Source organism: Taudactylus pleione, unplaced genomic scaffold (genome assembly GCF_031769625.1).
Source record: "Taudactylus pleione unplaced genomic scaffold, aTauple2 ptg000026l, whole genome shotgun sequence".
In the NCBI taxonomy this organism is placed as follows: Eukaryota; Metazoa; Chordata; class Amphibia; order Anura; family Myobatrachidae; genus Taudactylus; species Taudactylus pleione.
Genome location: NW_028284428.1, coordinates 18999228 through 19019382, shown reverse-complemented (window position 1 = coordinate 19019382; position 20155 = coordinate 18999228). Strand labels below are relative to the sequence as shown.

The window sequence follows — 20155 nt, the reverse complement described above, 5'->3', positions numbered from 1 at the left end:
CTAATACCAAGGCTATTACCAGTATGGGCCTTGGTTTCCAACCTAACCTATTACACAGTGTCCTGGGCCTACTGCCCAGAGTCACTTTATTTCAATGCCTCAGTTTTAGGGACTGTCTAGTTCTAACAAATGACCAGGGCCACTAACAGGAAGCTCAGGCCTAGCGCCCAAATAAAACCAATTTACCTGGACCTATTGCCCAGGGTCACTTCATCAATGGTTCAGGAGTTGGGCCTGCCTAAATATAAATACATTGACCTGGGCCTAATGCCCAAAGTCACTTACCCATGTGGCTCAGGTCTGAGACTTTCCTAAATGCTGCACAGGCCCGAGGCCTGACTAGTGCCCCCAGGCCTAATGCTTGACAACCGTGTTGGACTAGTGATTAATAATACCAGTATCCAAATGCCATCTATGCTGAGAAAGGCTGCAGTGGGGGGCTTTGTTAGGTCTTAACACAGCGTCCACCTTTGCTGCCTGCCACTGCTGAATTCTGATGTCAGATGCCAAGGGTGTGTGTAGCAGTGACGCGGCGAGCTGGGATAGGCATGCTGTAGGTGCCTCTGACTGGCTGTCGGTCCTCGAGCCACAAATGACACACCAAATTTAAATAGCCACAGGCTATTGCTGGGCTGCAAACTACATTGTAGCCCAGTGCCAACTTTAACTCACTGCTTGATCTACAACTGGTTCCAGCACCAGTTATCGATATCCGCCGCCACTTCACCTCCAATGTTGGAATCTAATACTTGGTCCCAGCACCGGCCACAATGCGGGACACCTCTCAACAGGATGGAGAGAATGCCTCTCTAGCCCAGTGCCCCTCTGCAATGCTTACCCTGCTTACCGCATTGTGTCAGCCTTGCACACACACACACACACACCTGCCACTGGTGCATGTGGCATATAAAGCTAATTAGAAGGACTAGAGAGGGATAGATTTCAACCCCTCTGTGATATGGCCATGCCCTTGGTCCCAAGTGGATCAACAGCTATCTTGGGAGGCATGATGTGAGCCTACTGTAAATATGCTATTTCTCCATATACTGTACTTAGGCCCTCATTCAGACCCACTCGCAAGCGGCTGTCCGCTCGCAAGTGGGTCGATGGTCCCCACTGCGCATGCGCACGACGGAGGGAGCTCCGTCGTGCGCATGCGTGAGACCCGACGAGCAAAGGATTTTCCTTCGCTCGGAGTGTCTCATCAAAGGGGGCGTGCTGTCGATGGTGACTGACAGCACGCCCCCTTTGGTGGGCGTGCTGGGGGCGTGCCTGCCAGGCGGAGGCGTTCCCAAGGGAACGCCTACCGTCTGAAGCCAGCCCCACTGACATCACTAGTGATGTCAGTGGAAGTGATTTTGGCTCTGATAGAGCCAAAATCACTCCTGGCCTTGCGGTTGAAAAACCCAACCGCAGGCTTTTGCTCGCAGTTTCGATGGTCGCGATGGTCAAGACCATCGCGACCATCATCCTGCACGCTCGTATATGCTGTGGGTGGTGACCCACAGCTGTACGAGCGTCCAGGAGGACACTCCATATTAATGGAGGTGGGCCCTGATTCAGAGCGAGCGCTCTGGTCAGAGCGTCCGGCTCTGAATCAGGGCCTTAGAGTGAACATTTTGTTTTGTAATGCATATGCATCCCACTAAGCATCAGGCACTATAGGTGCTTTTTTTATTTCTCTAATCTGGCTTCTGACATGGGGCCAGCTCCAGGTGGAGCAGCGCCATCTGCGAATATCGTTTGGCACCCTAAGCATGTGGCTTCACTGCACAAGTCCAAAAAGGGGTGTGGTCTCATTTTCATAGACCATGCCCCTAGATGATTACATTTTGGGGGCATATGGCACACCTGCCATTTAACGTCATGCTGGGAGCAAGCTCAGCAGTCTATCAGCAGCTGGACATCCACAAGCTGTCTCTCTCCACTGAATGGATGCACAGCATCCATTCAGTGCAGAGCTCCACCGGCACCACTGCTCTCTGCTTAGCAAAGCAGAGCTGTTGTGGTGTGTGACCCCAACCTCCCGACCGCCTGCAGGACACTACGAAATGAGGACACTTGGCAGGACTGCTCCTCTATTGGGTTGGTCGAAAACCTCTAGAGCCGGCCCTGTTTCTAACACAAGCTTTCTTTCACCTGGATGCTTAATACTGAGAACAGATGATTAGGGCTACAAGCTGAAAGTGGCATCAAATTGATAAAACAACACATAGACCAAGCAAATAATCTGAAAGACAGCTCCCACATTCACAATATATACATTTATGTAATCTAGTTATAAACTTTTACAGGTTACTATTACTACCATCTTATATATTTTTATTTATTAATTGTATTTGTCAAATAAGTCCCTAAATGCTACTAAATAATTCATATAGTTATATCTATATATTATTTTATTTAAAATAAAAATCCCACATAGAAGGTTCTTTTTTTTATTTAACAAGCAAGTTAAGTACCATGTGTCACATCACTGATGTTTTATAGATTCAGATCAGGACCCTTAGGAATAACTTTAACAGCAGAAGCTTGGGGCCTAGATAATGCTTCTACTCATGAACGAATATCGATATGTGGTTACCCTGAAGAGAGACAGAGGATTGGGAAAGTATGTGGAAATAAGTGAGAAAAGAATAGTCACTAGGAAAATACTGAATAAAGCCCCGGAAGCATGACAGGTAATAGTCTCTACAACAGTAGTACAGCAGTGAAGTGCCCATAGTACCAGTGTTAAGTTAAAATATTAATAAACATATAAAGAAAATATAGCATTTCTGAGTCCAATAAAACATAAACAAAATATTAAACCTAATTGTCACCCTCATGATTATACTTAAATATTGCACATCCATGATATACTTAACGCTTGCTCTCGATCTCATATACGCTCTCATGCACACAAAGCTTCTGTGTTATTTCCAGACTGTTGATTTTGTAATATTTCAGTTACATATAAGCAAACACATTCTTCTTCTTCTTGTTTTTGAAATTGATTTTCACTTTCAGAGAACTTCTCCTAAAATCAAAATTACAATAAATAAACAAAAACAAATAAAAATAATACCAATTTTATTGTTATTATATTATTTCATGCATACTGTAGATGGTAAAACCTTCACTACACATTCCACCATAAAAAAACAACATTTCTATAACTACAGTACTTGCTTGCTTAACCATACCTGAGACCTTTATAGGCAAACATTTATATGCAAACTGACCAAACTGAGGCATACAGCAGGCAAACTCAACCTAATGTAGTCCCAAATATTTATTAAACAATATATTTAAAAAAATAAAAAAACACCAATCAATTTAATGACCACAATTGTCCTTGCCAAAGGAAATTATTTTAGTAATGTGGTGCTAACTTTAATATAAAGTAAAGGTCACTAGGTAATTCAATGACTTTAACAAATCATACTGTAAACCCATGGACATTTCTAGAGAGGAGGGGGCCTGTGTGCAGTTGACGCGCCGACAGGGGACTCCGGAGAGGTAAGTAATACTATGGGTGCAGGGTGTGCGGTGCGGGCCCCCCCAGGACGCGGGGGCCCGTGTCCCCCACACACATCCTGCACCCATTATAGATACGCCTCTGTGTAAACCATTGGGTTCATAATATAATCTGAGAGGGTTCATAATATAGGGGATCTGTTATGGAGATTGTCCCTCTTTAGCATATAGAAATGTAGGGTCTGATTTTGAGTCAGAGGCAAAATGGCCGCAGTGCAGCAGTAGTGACGGCCAGATTTAATATTGTATGCTATTGTGAGTATCCATCCATCTATGTGAGTATTTTTGTAGCTTAATGCATATGGTCGCACTGTCCTCTGTTTTTCCAGTCATCCGCTCAGTCCCGGAAGTGCTAATTAGCCGGGACTGAGCGGATCCGACAGCGGAAGGCGCTTGGCACACCTGTTTGGAGTTATGTTGGTTAGTTTATTCACTATTATAAATGCTGTTTTTGTATCATTAACATTATGTTGTCTTGAGAAAGGGGACACGATCCACGAAACGTTGATGCTGTGATGTTGTCACATTATAGTTACTCCGTAGTGGGTACTTGTTTCATTTCATACTGAAGCCTCTGAGTGCCGCCTTTATTCCGTACATGCATTTGGGGAACCTTTCCCCTTTGGAAGGCACCGGAGCCATTTACAGCTGAGAGGACTGGTGAGTGCCGGGTCACAGTTGGATATATATATATATATATATATATATATATATATATGCTTTTCTAGATAGAGATGTTCCCAACTTCTACTTTCAGCCATTATATCACAGTCACACTGATAGTGAATGGTCAATGAGAGCATCAGGAACACATTCCCTGGAACATGAGTCTGCTTCTGCTGTCAATCCCCAACAAAGAGGACTGATGAGAGAGCATATATATACAGGCTGGGATCACCATCGCGACCATCGGTGGTCTATGGTCACGATGGTGGACGATGCCAGGCCGTCACTCAGCTGAGTGAGCCTCAGCTTATTCAGGCTGGCCGGCTTGCCACTCCTTGTTTCTAAGAACACCGGCCACCCCTGCCCCCACACCACCCCTTAAATGCATCTGCCTGACTATGCAGGACCCATTCTGCATGCACGGGAATCTGCGATCAGCAGTGCACAGCTAAATTAGCCCCTAAATTCTATTAATGAGCAGCATAGGGAGAAAACAATTAATCCATCCTTAAAATAAAACAGAGAAAAGTAATACAACAAAACTCAGAATGTTGTTACCAGCACCCCTTCCATTTGCCCATCTTTAATCACCACAAGTTCTGTATTGCTGTCTACATATTAGGGGACACTATTATGGTAAGCCCTTGATAAAGTGCCATTATAAGTAATGCTAGTAGACTCACAGTATGCAATAACAACAATTAAACTTCATGCTACTTGCAGAGTTTATTATATCTGGTATGACTATCAGTGCTTATTGTAAGTGTGCACCAACATTTTCTTTTATCCTGCATGGCATTACATGACCCAGTTTTTGTGAAAACCAAACACACTCCTTTAGGATGCCATCAGGATGCCAGAGATTAGGGCAGATAGATTTGTAGTTGTGGAGTAGGTAGATGCAGTGGGTGTGGGAAGGGTGACTCCAGGCATCATTGTCACTGTATGTGTGCTTGTTTGTCACACACACACTTTACACTCACACACTACAAAGAAATAGGCTACTGTGTGTGGTGCTGCAATAAATAAAATGGGCTCTTGATTGTTTATAAACGTGAACCTACACTTTTTTTCTCTCAAGGAAATCTATCTACACTGCAGTTTATTGGGGAAGATGTATTAACCGCCAAAGCGGCATCAGCGCACGTTATGTGCACTGATACCGCTTCTCCCCCATGTATGATTGGGGCGCCTGGCGGTAAATTAAAGGGGCCCCTGTCATTATCTGTGCTGCTATCTAGAAGATAGCAGCGCCTATGGGCAGGGCTATTTATAAACGGTCAGTTTGCCTGACCGTTCCACCTGCTGCAGCTGTCGTTATCGACAGCTACAGCCTGGTGATGCCCTATCCCCACAGCATGGACAGAACTGTTCCTGCTGTGGTGACTGTCGGCTCCAGGGCTACACGCGAGATCTCGCGTTACTTGCGAGATCCTGCAGATGCTCAGTGGAGCCGGCTGGGACTGAGACACAGCACATCAGCACTAGGTTGATGCGCTGTGGTCTCTACCTGGGATCGCCAGAGGGGGGAGTTTTCACTCCTCTGCTCCAGCCAATGAGATGTTCTAATCAATAGTACTTCCTGCTTCGCCTTGGTAAAGAGGCAAAGCAGGAAGCGTTATAGCGGCATGATAAGTGCTGCTATAATACATCTCCCCCATTGTTTGCCACTTGTGTATAAGGGCATAGTGTGTTTTTCAGTGGCAGCTACTGTATGAGCTGGTATCCCCCAAACATCTTCACCCCCAAAATAATTCTTGAAAAGGAGACCTGTTCTGTTCCTGGTGGATAATAAAAATTGGTATCCCCCCCATCATCTGCACACCAAAACAAATCTTTCAAAGGAGACCTGTCTGTCCCTGGTGTGTAAATGTTTTTGCTGGTGTAAAAAAAATATTCAGCCTTAATAAAACTACATGGTAAAGGTAACAGTCCCTTCTTCCCCTATCTCATTGTACGTTCACTTGTTGTGGTGGCAGTTAATTTGCTTTATGCCTGACCTGGTGAAAAAAACAAAAACAATCATGGATCAGTCGATAGAAGAGCAGGGCCAACCCAGACCTAGTGCTGCGGCTGCTGCCAGTCATAGTACTTCTTCAATATCTACTAAAGGTGGTTAAGAGGAAAGAAAGTGTAAGAAACTTCACCTAAATACTAAACAGTATGTGGTTTTTTAGTCCCTTAATGTTTGTACACACCCTTAAATGTCCGTTCAGTTTTGTACCCTTATATTATCAATGTCTCCACCCAAGTATCGGTAGTAGGTATGGGCCTACTTGAGAAAACCCACTTAAATGTTATAACTGATTTATATGTTTTAATAGGGAGCTATTCAAACCATATAATGTGACATAGGATACTACAGTGTATAAATCATGTCAATCTTTTCTTCTTTCCACGAGATTATCCAAGTTTTCTAGAATCTTCAGGCAAATGATACACTTCAAATATAGTTTCAAAGTCTAACAGTATGTTAACAATGTTAAAGAAATACAATACTGTACCATAATTTCATTTAGTTCAAATTTATCAAACATATTGATTGCTGGTTTTGGAATGCGTGGAAATAGTTTTGTCCATATTCTGAACCTGAAAATAAAATGCACAAGCATATTTATTACTTGCATGTTTAGATTTCTATGTAATTATTGACTGACTAACAGGTAATATAAATAGAATGGTGCACTTTAAATAATATTTGCACATAAAGCATACTATTAAAGTGCAATAAAAGTAATAAAACATACGGTCTTATAAATCAAAAGGACAAAATCCCTAAATCTGATGAAAATTGCTTCAGATTTAGGGATTATCCTTATTAATGAGCCTGTGGAATGTGATGGCCATCGCTATCTGTGGCCATCACAGTGGCTTTCATGTGATACTGTAACTTGTTATTGTGTATTTAAGAATATAAGTAGTGTTACTTGTACCCCTGGCTGTACTCCTATGCTATAACAGTACAATATTATTCAAATCAAGCATTGTATTTTCCTTAAACTATAAAAAATAATACAAATATTTTTTCTATATTTTAACATATTTTTTATTTACTATTTTAAATCTGGACCGAATATGCACCTGGAACCCTGAGAGCGGTGCAATGCTGGGACATGTATGGTCAGAAGGGACCACGACTGGTTAGTCATGGTAAGTTTGTGCTGCCAGACAGTATAGCTGGGAAGATAAACACTGTCCAGCTGTCCATGTGATGTCTTTTTTTATTAACAGCCCAGAAAAATGTTTCGATTGCCATGATGAGCAGCTATAGAATAGAAGGTTTTATGGGGTTGTTTGATAAAAAGACTCGATTATCATGATATGATTTATCCATTGGGATAAAACTGGAATAAAACTAGCCTGCTCTTTCTAGTTACTGGCTTGTTAACAGTCAATAACAATCCACATTAACAGTAACCCCTCATGGAATTATAGAATGTATAACATGCTCCATTTGCCTTACACAATCCACAATAATCATCAAGGGGTCTAATCATGTAGAACATGAACTGGCTACTGAAAAATATCACTATATATCGCATCGCATCGATGCGATATATAGTGATGTTTTGTAACCATTCCTGTACACTTACCTGTCTGGCATCTTCCTGCAGTAACCGGCCCCTCCCTGATCCCTGGAAACAGTGAGAAGGCAGACATATCGGGAGTCTGATATGTCTGCTTCCCAATGCGCATGTGCCAGCATCTGAGAGCAGCAGGTCACGTCAGACCGGCTGCAAAGGACACTGTTCTACAGCAGAGAGCGGGAAAGTATTCAACTTCCCTGCTCTTTTCATTTCGCAGCACAGATTATGCCATCCTGAGATGGTGTAATCTGTACACTGCAGAGGAATAGAAAGTTGAGCTTTCCATTCTTTTATGAATTGCTTTCATCTTACAAAAGTATGGTGTCTATGGTACTGTAGCACAATACTGTAGCCTGCTGTAACTGCTAGAAGGCAGAGAAATCCATTTAGTACATATTGAGAAGCGTTATGTACTGGAATTTTCTCTGCCTTTTTCACTTTGGCCCCTTTAATCCATGGACACTTGGGGGTAAATTTACTAAAGTGAGAGTTTGTAGAAGTGGAGATGCTGCCCATAGCAACCAATCAGATTCAACTTAACATTTAACTAGCACCTTCTAGAAGATAATAGCTAGAAACTGATTGGTTGCTATGGGCAACATCTCCACTTCTAAAAACTCTCACTTTAGTAAATTTACCCCACTGAGTCAGGCAACACATGGGAGATCCCATCTTTCTACTGACATCTCTAATCAGTTTTTGATCTGGGTTTCTCATGAACTGTGGTAATACAGGGCTCCCCATGACTTCTTGCTAATTTAATCACTGAAGTCATCTGAATAACAGCTAAGTCTATTTAAAAAAAATATTTTAAATGTTTTATTATGCGAAGAAACCCAATGTATAACATATTAAATAACCAAGGGATGTTGCAATATTGTGGAATGTTGAACAGGCTGGGGCTCAAATCTTATGTGGCCCTATTGGCCCCTAATAATGAATGGGCCCATTACTTAAAACATACGGAAAGTAGAGTTTTTGCATGTATAACAGGCCTATTAGTTATAAGTTATGAGATGGCCCTTATGTAAGAAATGGGATATTTACTAATTGTATAAGTGTTTGTTTTTCTGTACATATATTATATATATATATATATTAGGGATGTGCAGGCTCGGATAGGTTCGAGTTTGCACGTGGAGTTCGGATTTTTCCCTCCAAAAAAACGGAACTCAAAACGAGGTAAAACGTCATCTTACATGGACGAACATCATCATTCCTGGTCTTTTGTCCAGGAATGATGATGTTCGTCCATGTAAGATGACGTTTTGCCTCGTTCTGAGTTCCGTTTTTTTGGAGGGAAAAATCCGAACTCCACGTGCAAACTCGAACCTATCCGAGCCTGCACATCCCTAATATATATATATATATATATACAGTGGTCGAAGTGGGAATTTTGAAGTGGGGGTATGGAGGAACACTATGTGTGCACGCAGAAGGTGCACCAAAAGTGGGAGTTGTCATATATCATTAGGGGCGTGGCCATGTATCACGAGGGGGCATAGCCACTCAAAATGGGTCGTGTCAGCATTCGTCTCTTACTCCTTCCATCTCTCACCCTTTGCACCTCTCGCTATCTCCTTCCCTTTCTCACCTCTGGAACTCTCACTCCCTCCCCTGTAACCCCCTGCATCTCTCACTCCCTGCTTCCTTTTCTTCCTTTGCACCGATAAAAAAAAAAAAAAAACACATAGGCCCCCACAGGAAATAAATAAAACACATAGGCCCCCATTTATAAATAATCACAAGTGCAATGCAATCTGGGCATGACTTTACTGCATTGTAATCTTCCGTCTGGTACCCGCAGGGACAGGGGCTCCGAAAGGAGCCTACCCATGCGATGTGCCCAGAGAGCTGCTGGGGCTGCTGTGTATGTGCAGTCCCGCTGACTGTACATGCATGGCTGCCATTGCCTCCGCCGGCTTATTATGTGCAGTGTAGCCCATAGGCTGAGGAGCCAATATCTGGAATGCATTGCATTCTGGATGTTAATAAATTTGGCAGCATCCCATCCCCAATAGAAACCTATGGAGGATGCAGCTGCCAGCTAGAATGGAGGGATCTGAGCAGGTATCGGCAATACCTACCTGCTGGGGTCCCTCTTTAATACATGTGGGTGAAACTTAATATTTGCAGTTAATTTAATTGCTGCTCCTTCAAGCACCCATTACTGTGGGAGACACATTTCTTATTGCAGCCTCCTGAGGTGGCAAGAAGAAATGTGTGAAAAGTCAATGGATTGGATACCAAAACAGCAGTTTGGGTGAAACCATGACAAACCGGTGCTTCTGGGTGCTTCAAAGTAATGGGTGCCCGAACAACTGAATTGCTCCGTTAGGCGCACATTACTTTATATACAACCCAGAGGAATTGAATGCCCCATTGGCTTTGCATGAAAAAAACCCAAACACTTTTGCATGAAAAAAAACATACATTGGCAATAGGAAAATGAGGAAATATATGGGCACCCAGAGGAAAAAACACACACACACACACACACACACACATAGAGGCGATTTAATTCAGTGCGATGTGAATGGTGGCGGGAAAGAGTTCCAAGAGCTATTCAGTTCACCGTGGTGGTAAGTCCCACTAAAGCAACTTAAGTTGAGAATGGTGGGGTGCACAGAAGTGGTGGGGCGCACAGATGTAATGAGGCACACAAAGGGGTGGTGGGGTGCACAGAGGTTATGAGGCACACAGAGGTGGAGAGACAGACAGGGGTGGTGGGGTACAAAGAGGAGGTGAGACACACGGGTGGTGGGGTCACAGAGGAGTTGAGGCACAAAGAGGTGGTGAGACAGATGGGTGGTGGGGTACACAGAGGAGGTGGGGTACACAGAGGTGGTGAGACACAGTGATGGTGGGGTACACAGAAGAAGTGAGGCACACAGAGGAGGTCAGACACACAGGGGTGGTGGGATATACAGAGGAGGTCAGGCACCCAGAGGTGGTGAGACACACAGGGGTGGTGGGATATACAGAGGAGGTCAGGCACCCTGAGGTGGTGAGACACACAGGGGTGGTGGGGTCACAGAGGAGGTCAGGCACCCAGAGGTGGTGAGACACACAGGGGTGGTGGGGTCACAGAGGAGGTCAGGCACCCAGAGGTGGTGAGACACACAGGGGTGGTGGGGGTCACATAGGTCAGGCACCCAGAGGTGGTGAGACATACAGGGGTGGTGGGGTCACAGTGGAGGTCAGACACACAGAGGTGGTGAGACATAAGGGGGTGGAGGGATATACAGAGGAGGTGGAGTACACACTAAGGAGGAATAAGACCAGCATACAGTAAACTGGAAATCACTAATAGTGTAAAATCACCTGTCCCACTCCCAAGTGTCTGATTCCATGCTTGCATGCAGCCATGGCTGCTGTGAGGAGAAGCAGAGGGGCGGGCCTAATTCCAGTCTGTGAGTTGCCAGGCAGCGACTCAGCATATCATAACATTGTTCAAGATTTAAGCAGAACCTGGGACGTCTAGGGCTACTGACAGTAAGCCCACTTACCACAAGCCTATCCCTAGTGTCTCCGGCGGCACCCGGCTCTCCAACCGTCTAGCTTGCTGCACAGTGACATGCGGGTGCCGGACTCGGCTCTGACGGACACACACTGGCGGGCGGCGGAACACTGCATGGATCCGCAGCATAACTACGACTGTCCTTAGGGGCTGTCCTGTGACTGACAGCAGTGTCAAGGTAGTGGGCAGCGGCCCACGCAGGTGTCCAGATCATGCCTGAGTGAGACTGTCACTCAGCATACAGCTTCCCCGGTCTCACTAAAGCAATGCCTCTGCCCCCAGCTCTGCTCTCCTTGAAACTTGCAATAATAATAAAAAAAGTTAGTGCTCGAAGTGCCGGTATGTCATACCGTTGCATACCGGCACACTTTGAGCACTGTATATATATATATATATATATATATATAAACAATCCACTGCTCCGGCACTCCTCCACACAGTGTAAGTGGGCACGCAGCCCCAACTTCCTCCGGTGCCCTCCCAGGAGGACAGCACCCCCAAATTGATATACAAACAGTGTCAGGTGGCACTCGGAGGCTGATGTAAACAGGACCCTCTCCAGAGGGATTTTATTCAGTGGTCTGAATAAAATCCCTCTGGAGAGGGTTCTTTTTACACCAGCCTCCAAGTGCCACCTGACACTGTTTGTGTATATATATATATATACATATTTTCTCATCAATGTTTATTGTCCTGAAGAAGGGGGGCACATCCTCGATACATTGATGAGTACAATATAAAGTTTTCACGTTTTTCACGTATGTGTAAGTCTCCTGAGTGCCGCTTCATTTTGGTTCTATAGATATGGGGTCACTTAGAAATGTCCTTATTTTTTAAAGAAGAGCACTGTTTTTTCAATGAAGATAACATTAAATTAATCAGAAATACACCCTATACATTGTTAATGTGGTAAATGACTATACTAGCTGCAAATGTCTGGTTTTTAAAGGAATTTCTACATAAGTGTATAGAGGCCCATTTCCAGCAACCATCACTCCAGTGTTCTAATTATAGATTGTGTTTGCTAAGCGCGTTAGAAGATTAATGGATGATTAGAAAACCCTTGAAAACCCTTGTGCAATTATGTTAGCACAGCTGAAAACGGGTTTGCTCGTTAGAGAAGCTATAAAATTGGCCTTCCTTTGAGCTAGTTGAGTATCTGGAGCATCACATTTGTGGGTTCGATTATACTCTCCAAATAGCCAGAAAAAGAGAACTTTCATGTGAAACTTGACATGCTATTCTTGTTCTTAGAAATGAAGGCTATTCCATTCGAGAAATTGCCAAGAAACTGAACATTTCCTACAACGGTGTGTACTACTCCCTTCAGAGAACAGCGCAAACAGGCTCTAACCAGAGTAGAAAGAGAAGTGGGAGGCCCCAGTGCACAACTGTGCAAGAAGACAAGTACATTAGAGTCTCTAGTTTGAGAAATAGACACCTCGCAAGTTCTCAACTGGCAGCTTCATTAAATGGTAGCCGCAAAATGCCAGTGTCAACATCAACAGTGAAGAGGCGACTCCGGGATGCTGGCCTTCTAGGCAGATCGGCAAAGAAAAAGCCATATCTGAAACTGGCCAGTAAAAGGAAAAGATTAATATGGGCAAAAGAACATAGACATTGGACAGAGGAAGATTGGAAAAAAGTGTTATGGACAGACAAATCGAAGTTTGAGGTGTTTGGATCACACAGAAGAACATTTGTGAGACGCAGAACAAGTGAAAAGATGCTGGAAGAGTGCCTGACGCCATCTGTCAAGCATGGTGGAGGTAATGTGATGGTCTGGGACTGCTTTGGTGCTGGTAAAGTGGGAGATTTGTACAAGGTAAAAGGGATTTTGAATATGGAAGGTTATCACTCCATTTTGCAATGCCATGCAATACCCTGTGGACAGCACTTGATTGGAGCCAATTTCCTCCTCCAACAGGACAATGACCCAAAGCAGACCTCCAAATTATGCAAGAACTATTTAGGGAAGAAGCAGACAGCTGGTAATCTGTCTGTAATGGAGTGGCCAGCACAGTCACCAGATCTCAACCCCATTGATCTGTTGTGGGAGCAGCTTGACCGTATGATTTGCAAGAAGTGCCCATCAAGCCAATCCAACTTGTGGGAGGTGCTTCAGGAAGCTTGGGGTGAAATTTCTTCAGATTACCTCAACAAATTAACAGCTAGAATGCCAAAGGTCTGCATTGCTGTAATTGCTGCAAAAGGAGCATTCTTTGACGAAAGTAAAGTTTGAAGGACAAAATTATTATTTTAAATAAAAATAATTATTTCTAACCTTGCCTATGTCTTTATGTCTTAACTATGGACCTGATTCAGACCCACTCGCGAGCGGCTGTCCGCTCGCAAGTGGGTCGATGTTATGCACTGAGCATGTGCACTACGGAGGGATCTCCGTCGTGCGCATGCGCCAGACGCGACGAGCGAAGGAAAGTCCTTCGCTCGTTGTGTCCGATCAAAGGGGGCGTGCTGTCAATGTTGATTGACAGCACGCCCCCTTTGGTGGGCGTGCCTCCCTGATGGGGGCGTTCCCACGGGAACGCCTCCCATCAGAAGCCGGCCCACTGACATCACTAGTGATGTCAGTGGGAGTGATTTTGGCTCTGATAGAGCCAAAATCACTCCGGAGCTTGCGGTTGAAAACCTCAACCGCAGGCTCCGGCTCGCAATTTCGATGGTCGCGATGGTCTCGACCATCGCGGCCATCACAAAGCACGCTCGTATAGCCTGTGGGTGGTGACCCACAGCTATACGAGCGTCCAGGAGGACGCTCCATGAAAATGGAGCCCGGCCCTCATTCAGAGCGTGCGCTCTGCTCAGAGCGTACGGCTCTGAATGAGGGCCTATATGTTCTATTCTTTTTGCAACTCATTTGATAAATAAAAGTCAGTTTTCATGTAAAGCAAAGTTCTGCACTCACGTCTATGAATCTTTAAAATCAGGAGGGGTGCATCTCGGTATAAACAATATATCCAAAAATATGGAAAGAGGCCACTGACCAAATAAATAAATGTATCTGTTTTATTAGTAATATATGATGTCCAGGTGCCAATAATGCCATATATCTCAACGATTTGATCCCAGTTGAACCTTCGTCAGGACGGCCAGCAATTCAACACACAGACAAGAGTATAACAGTAGCATCCACGTACATACAGGCTAATAAAGAAGAGCAGTTTATCGATTTGGTGAGTGCCCTCTTTCCATATTTTTGGAAATATATATATATATATATATATAGAGTAGAAAACGGAGGACGGCACTCGGAGACTTTTAGATGCAAAAAAATTGTATTCCAATTATATCAACATTTTGGGGTCAGATCACAAGGGGTCCTGACTAAGGAGTGTTACAGCCAGGGTTTCTCGGCATGGTACCCGCCGGGTATTACCTGTGAGGTCATTGTGGCGGGGGGTCTCTGGCAGCGGTGCTCTTGTTTTGTCGAGGGGCATTGGCTGCGCGTGGTCCTGTGCGGGCACATTGTCACTAGGCCTGGTGAGGTCTGGCGGTGTTTCCATTCCGTTGGCATGGGCGCCGCCATCTTGCCTGCGGCCATGTGATCCCAGCTGTCCAATCCTGGTAGGTCATGTGCTCATTCCAACCAGTCACAGCGTGGCACTGAGTATTTAGGAAGGTCCAGAGCCTTCCTTCCTTTGCCAGTGCAACGTGTTTCTCAGCTGTGGCTGAGAGTACCTGTGCCTTAAATGCCTGCCTGTCGGTTACGCTACTAGCCTGAACCTTGCCTGCTCCAACCTGCTGGACTTACCCTGCACCCTCCATATACCTTCTTACCTGCCTGAGTACCTGAACCTGCTGTTTCCCTGCACCTTGCTTCATTTCACTCCCAGCTGAGCACTACCTCTGTCTGCATCAGTTACAGCTCACCAAACCAGCATTCACTTACAGCTCATCAAGCCTGCATTTTGTTACAGCTCATCATACCTGCATTCTGTTTTAGCTCACCATACTTATACTGGACTGTTCCTGCCTGTCACTATCTGGACATTTGTTCATTAACCCGCACTACAGTTAACAAGTGCACTTTAGTGCTATACCTGGACTTTTTGTTTTCCATTCCCATGTTTTCTCAGTCACTTATTAAAAACCCCACTTTTTCATTTAAGTCAGCTCCTGTGTCTGCTTCTATCACCACCCCGGGTCCACAACAAATTCAGAACCTCACAGTTTGCACTGGCCCCATGGATCCGGCCACGGAACAGGAGTCTGGAGTGTATTTATTTTGCTGTATTGCTGGTTGTTTAGAAAACCTGCAATCTATGCAACATCAAATGGCCCAGTTCCTACAGGAGATGTCTAAACGCCAAGATACTCTGCAAACCTTGTTAATCATCCATGGGGTATCAGCAACTTCACCTCCTCCTGTGCCTGGTAATACAGGGACCAGGGTATCCCCTCGTCTACATCTACCCATGCCAAGCAAATTTTACGGCAATCCTAAGCTCTGTCGTGGTTTTTTAAATCAGTGTGATATACACTTTACATTACAGCCTGATAACTTCCCCACCGCTAGAACCAAAGTGGCATACATCGTGTCTTTGCTGACCGGCTTGGCTCTGGATTGGGCTTCCCCACTCTTGGAGCATTCAGACTCGCTGCTGGATAATTATACAGACTTTGTATCATCATTCAGGAGGATTTTCGATGAACTAGGACGCACAGTGTCAGCATCGTCCAGCATCATGACCCTGAGACAAGGAACCCGTCCTGTCAGCCAATATGCCGTACAGTTTAAAATTTTGGCATCAGAGCTTAAGTGGAATGAGGAGGCTCTCACCTCAGTCTTTTGGCATGGTCTTTCCGACCGATTAAAAGATGATCTGATTACTCGTGAGCTTCCTACCAAATTAAATGATATGATCTCACTCTGCAACAAAATTGACCTACGCTTCAGAGAATGTCAGGCTGAAAAGCACAGAACTGACCGGCAAAGGTCATTTACGTCTCCCTTGACTACCCGTCCACCCCATCCTCCTATAGATGAGGAGGCCATGCAGGTGAACCAAACCCATCTCTCCAAAGAGGAATATCAGTGAAGGATGTTAAAAATCCTCTGTCTGTACTGCGGAGATTCGGGTCACCTGGTGGCCTCCTGCTCCCGCAAGTCGGGAAATGCCCGTTCCTAACTGACCTTGGGGACATCAAGTTAGGAGTTATTTGCCCGTCCCCAAATACTAAAGATTTCAAGATTTCCTTAGCTTTAGATCTCAAGCCCAACCCTGTCTTTGTCTCTGCTCTATTAGACTCTGGAGCAGCCGTAAACTTCATGACTTCCAGCCTAGTTGATAAACTACAGATTCCTTGTTCATCTCTCAAGCAAGCAATTTCCCTGACTTTGGTAGATGGACGTCCTCTAGCTAAAGAAGTGGTCACCAAGGAAACTCAACTAGTATTCATTCAAGTTGGGGCACTCCACTCCGAGTCTTTAAAGTTCTTCAGAGTCTTCTCAAGAAATCATGTTAGGACTACCCTGGGACGCCAACATTATCCCAGGATAGACTGGTGCTCAATGCAGATTCTTTCATGGGGATCTGACTGTCAGAAATCCTGTCTTCCCAAAATACGACCTGTAAGAAAGACAGCTTCGTTACCATATCCAGCTATACCCGTGGAGTATCAGATATTCTCTGATGTTTTTTCCGAGCAACAGGCGAACATCTTACCTCCCCACAGAGAATGGGACTGTTCTATTGAGTTGCTGCCTGACAAGATGCAACCCCTATCCTCTATCCGTGCCTGAGATTCAAGCCATGTCAGAGTACATCCAGGACAACCTATCAAAGGGGTTTATTCGACCTTCCACCTCTCCCGCTGGAGCTGGCTTCTATTTTGTTGGCAAGAAAGACAAAGGCCTAAAACCTTGTATAGATTACCGGAGCCTCAATGATATAACAATTAAGAATCGATGTCCTCTTCCCCTGCTCACAGAATTGTTTGACAGAGTTAAAGGGACCATCATATTCTCTAAGCTGGATCCGAGAGGGGCTTATAATCTCATCCGCATTCGTGCTGGCGATGAATGGAAGACCGCCTTTAATACTAGAGATGGACACTTTGAATACCTTGTGATGCCCTTTGGGTTGTGCAATGCCCCTGCCATGTTTCAGGGCTTTGTTAATGAGATTTTCCAGGACCTGTTGTACGTCTCGGTTGTAGTTTACCTGGACGATATATTGATTTTTTCGTCATCTGTAACAAAACATCATGAACATGTGAAGGAAGTATTGTCCCGTCTGAGAAAGAACCACCTTTATTGCAAACTAGAGAAATGTGTCTTTGGGGTTCCCAGTGTACCATTCCTTGGTTACATCATCTCTGGCTCCAGCCTAGAAATGGACCCCAAGAAGGTGCAGGCGATTTTGGATTGGTCCCGTCCTCAAACTTTGAAAGCCATCCAGAGATTGCTTGGGTTCGCCAACTACTACAGACGTTTTATTAAAGGATTTTCATCATTGTTGACTGCCATTACTGCATTGACCCGAAAAGATGCTAACCCTGCCCAATGGTCACCTGAGGCAGAGACTGCCTTCCAACTTTTACAACAGGCGTTTATTTCACTTCCAGTCTTATGACAACCAGATCTGGATAGGCCGTTTCTAGTGTAGGTGGATGCGTCATCAGAGGCCGTGGGCGCAGTTCTCTCACAGCGTTATGATGGTAATCGAGTTCATCCCTGCTGGTTCTTCTCTAAGAAGTTTTCTCTTGCCGAGAGAAATTACGCCATTGGTGAACAGGAACTTCTAGCAGTAAAATTAGCATTAAAAGAATGGAGATACCTGCTAGAAGGGGCCAAGTTTCCCTTCACTGTCTTTACCGACCATAGAAATTTTCTCTTCCTCAAGAATCTTCAGTGCGTGAGTCCTCGTTTGGCCCGATGGGCAATATTTTTTGCTCGGTTCCAGTTCACCCTGACCTTCTGGACTGGAGCCCTTAATCAAAAGGCAAGTGCCCTGTCTAGATCTTTCCTCTGCGATGACAAGTCAGAGAATCAACAAGGTGCCCCTGTTTTGGAGTCAAGAGTCTTTGCCACCGTACAGTTACAGCCTCCTACAGGGAAGTCCTTTGTGGCACCAGAGTTAAGGAAGCAGCTCCTCACCTGTGCTCATTCCTCTTGCTTTGCAGGTCACTCAGGTACTCAGAAGACTTTGGAGTTTTTAAAGAGAGGCTATTGGTGGCCATCCATGAAAGCAGACGTGTTGGAATTTATTTATTAATGTTCTTCGTGTGCCCAGCATAAATCTTCACGTCAGGCACCAGGTGGTGAGTTATTGCCACTGCCTATTCCATCGCGTCCATGGACGCATCTCTCCATGGACTTCGTCACAGATCTGCCAAACTCTCAAGGGTTCACTACCATCTCAGTCGTAGTAGACCGATTCTCTAAAATGGTTGATTACATACCACAAAAGAAATGGAATCGGTATGAAATACCGGTTCAATTCCCGGCGGCTGACCAAAGCAGAGCTCCCGACAGTGGAAGTCCGACAGCGCTGGAAATCCCGATCGTCGATAGGTAAGTATTGACTAACCTAACCCCCTAACACTCCTTAGGGGTGCCTAACCCTAACCTCCCCCCCCAAGTGCCTAACCCTAATCCCCCCTCTAAGTGCCTAACCCTAAAACCCCACTTCCCCGCTGCCTAAACCTAAGTCCCCCCAGGGGGTGCCTACCCCTAACCCTCCCTCTCCCTAGCCTAACCCTAACCCTCCCGGGGGGGTGCCTAACCCTAAGTCCCCGCCGGGTGCCCTAAACCTAACCTTCCCCCCCACGGCTGTCCGCTCGCGGCGCCCGGAGTCGGGGAAATGTCAGGCATCTACATCTAGACACCCGGCATTTCACCCTCGCCGGGATATGACAGTCGGGAAGCCGGCTGCCGGTATTAAGGCAGCCGGCTTCCCGATTGTATACCAAAGAAATTGCCTTCTGCTCCTGACTTGGCCCTCTTGTTCATTCAACATATTTTCCGTCTCCATGGTCTTTCTGCTGAGATGGTCCCTGACCGTGGTGTTCAGTTCACACCAAAATTTTGGAGAGCCTTATGTTCTGTATTGCAAGTTAAGATACATTTTTCTACAGCTTATCACCCACAAAGCAACGGTTCCACTGAGAGGGTTAATCAAGATCTGGAGACCTTCCTGAGTATTATTATGACATCTTCCCAAGACAATTGGTCTGTATTGCTGCCATGGGCTGAATTTGCGCATAACACTTCCTACCACTCTTCCACGAACCAAACACCATTCCAAGTGGTCAACGGCCTACATCCACGGGTCCCTGAATTTCAGAGTCTGCCCGTCTTTGACGTCCCAGCTGTAGAAGACACTGTACGGAGATTTGCTTCAATCTGGTCTCAAGTTCGTTCTGACCTGGAGAAGGCATCCTCCTGTTACAAATTTCAAGCTGATAAGAGGCGTAGGAAAGTACCACATATGCGAGTTGGAGACCAGGTCTGGTTGTCCACTCGGAACCTACGACTATGAGTGCCATCCATGAAATTTGCTCCATGCTTCATCGGGTCCTTCTCCATCATAGAGGTCATTAACGCCATGGCTTATCGCCTTCAGCTACCCCCTTATCTGAAAATCCCCAATTCCTTTCATGTCTCCCTGTTGAAACCTCTGGTGCTAAACAAGTTCCACAGAGTTCTGCCTGCTTCTCCCCGTGTCCAGACTGAGAGGGGCATAGAGTTTGAGGTCTCCCAGGTCTTGGATTCCCGTCTCCGCAGAGGACATTTGCAGTACCTACTAGGCTGGAGGGGCTACGGCCCAGAGGAATGTTGTTGGACTGATGCCCGAGATGTCCATGCACCTGCACTCATCAAGAGGTTCCATGCTGCCTA

The 20155-nt window shown here is 45.3% G+C and overlaps 1 protein-coding gene across 1 annotated transcript in view; it reads right to left on the bottom strand.

Annotated features, from left to right (window-relative positions):
- Nucleotides 1–2829: 2829 nt before the first annotated feature.
- LOC148539250 (granulocyte-macrophage colony-stimulating factor receptor subunit alpha-like) overlaps nt 2830–20155 on the bottom strand; it is an 83143-nt gene continuing 65817 nt past the window's right edge. Inside the window, exons 9-10 of the mRNA XM_088451561.1 lie at nt 6690–6774; nt 2830–3019 (exon numbers count right to left, since the gene is read on the bottom strand). Coding sequence (XP_088307687.1) covers nt 2894–3019; nt 6690–6774 — 211 coding nt within the window. The 3' untranslated portion in view covers nt 2830–2893. The remainder of the gene's footprint in view (nt 3020–6689; nt 6775–20155) is intronic.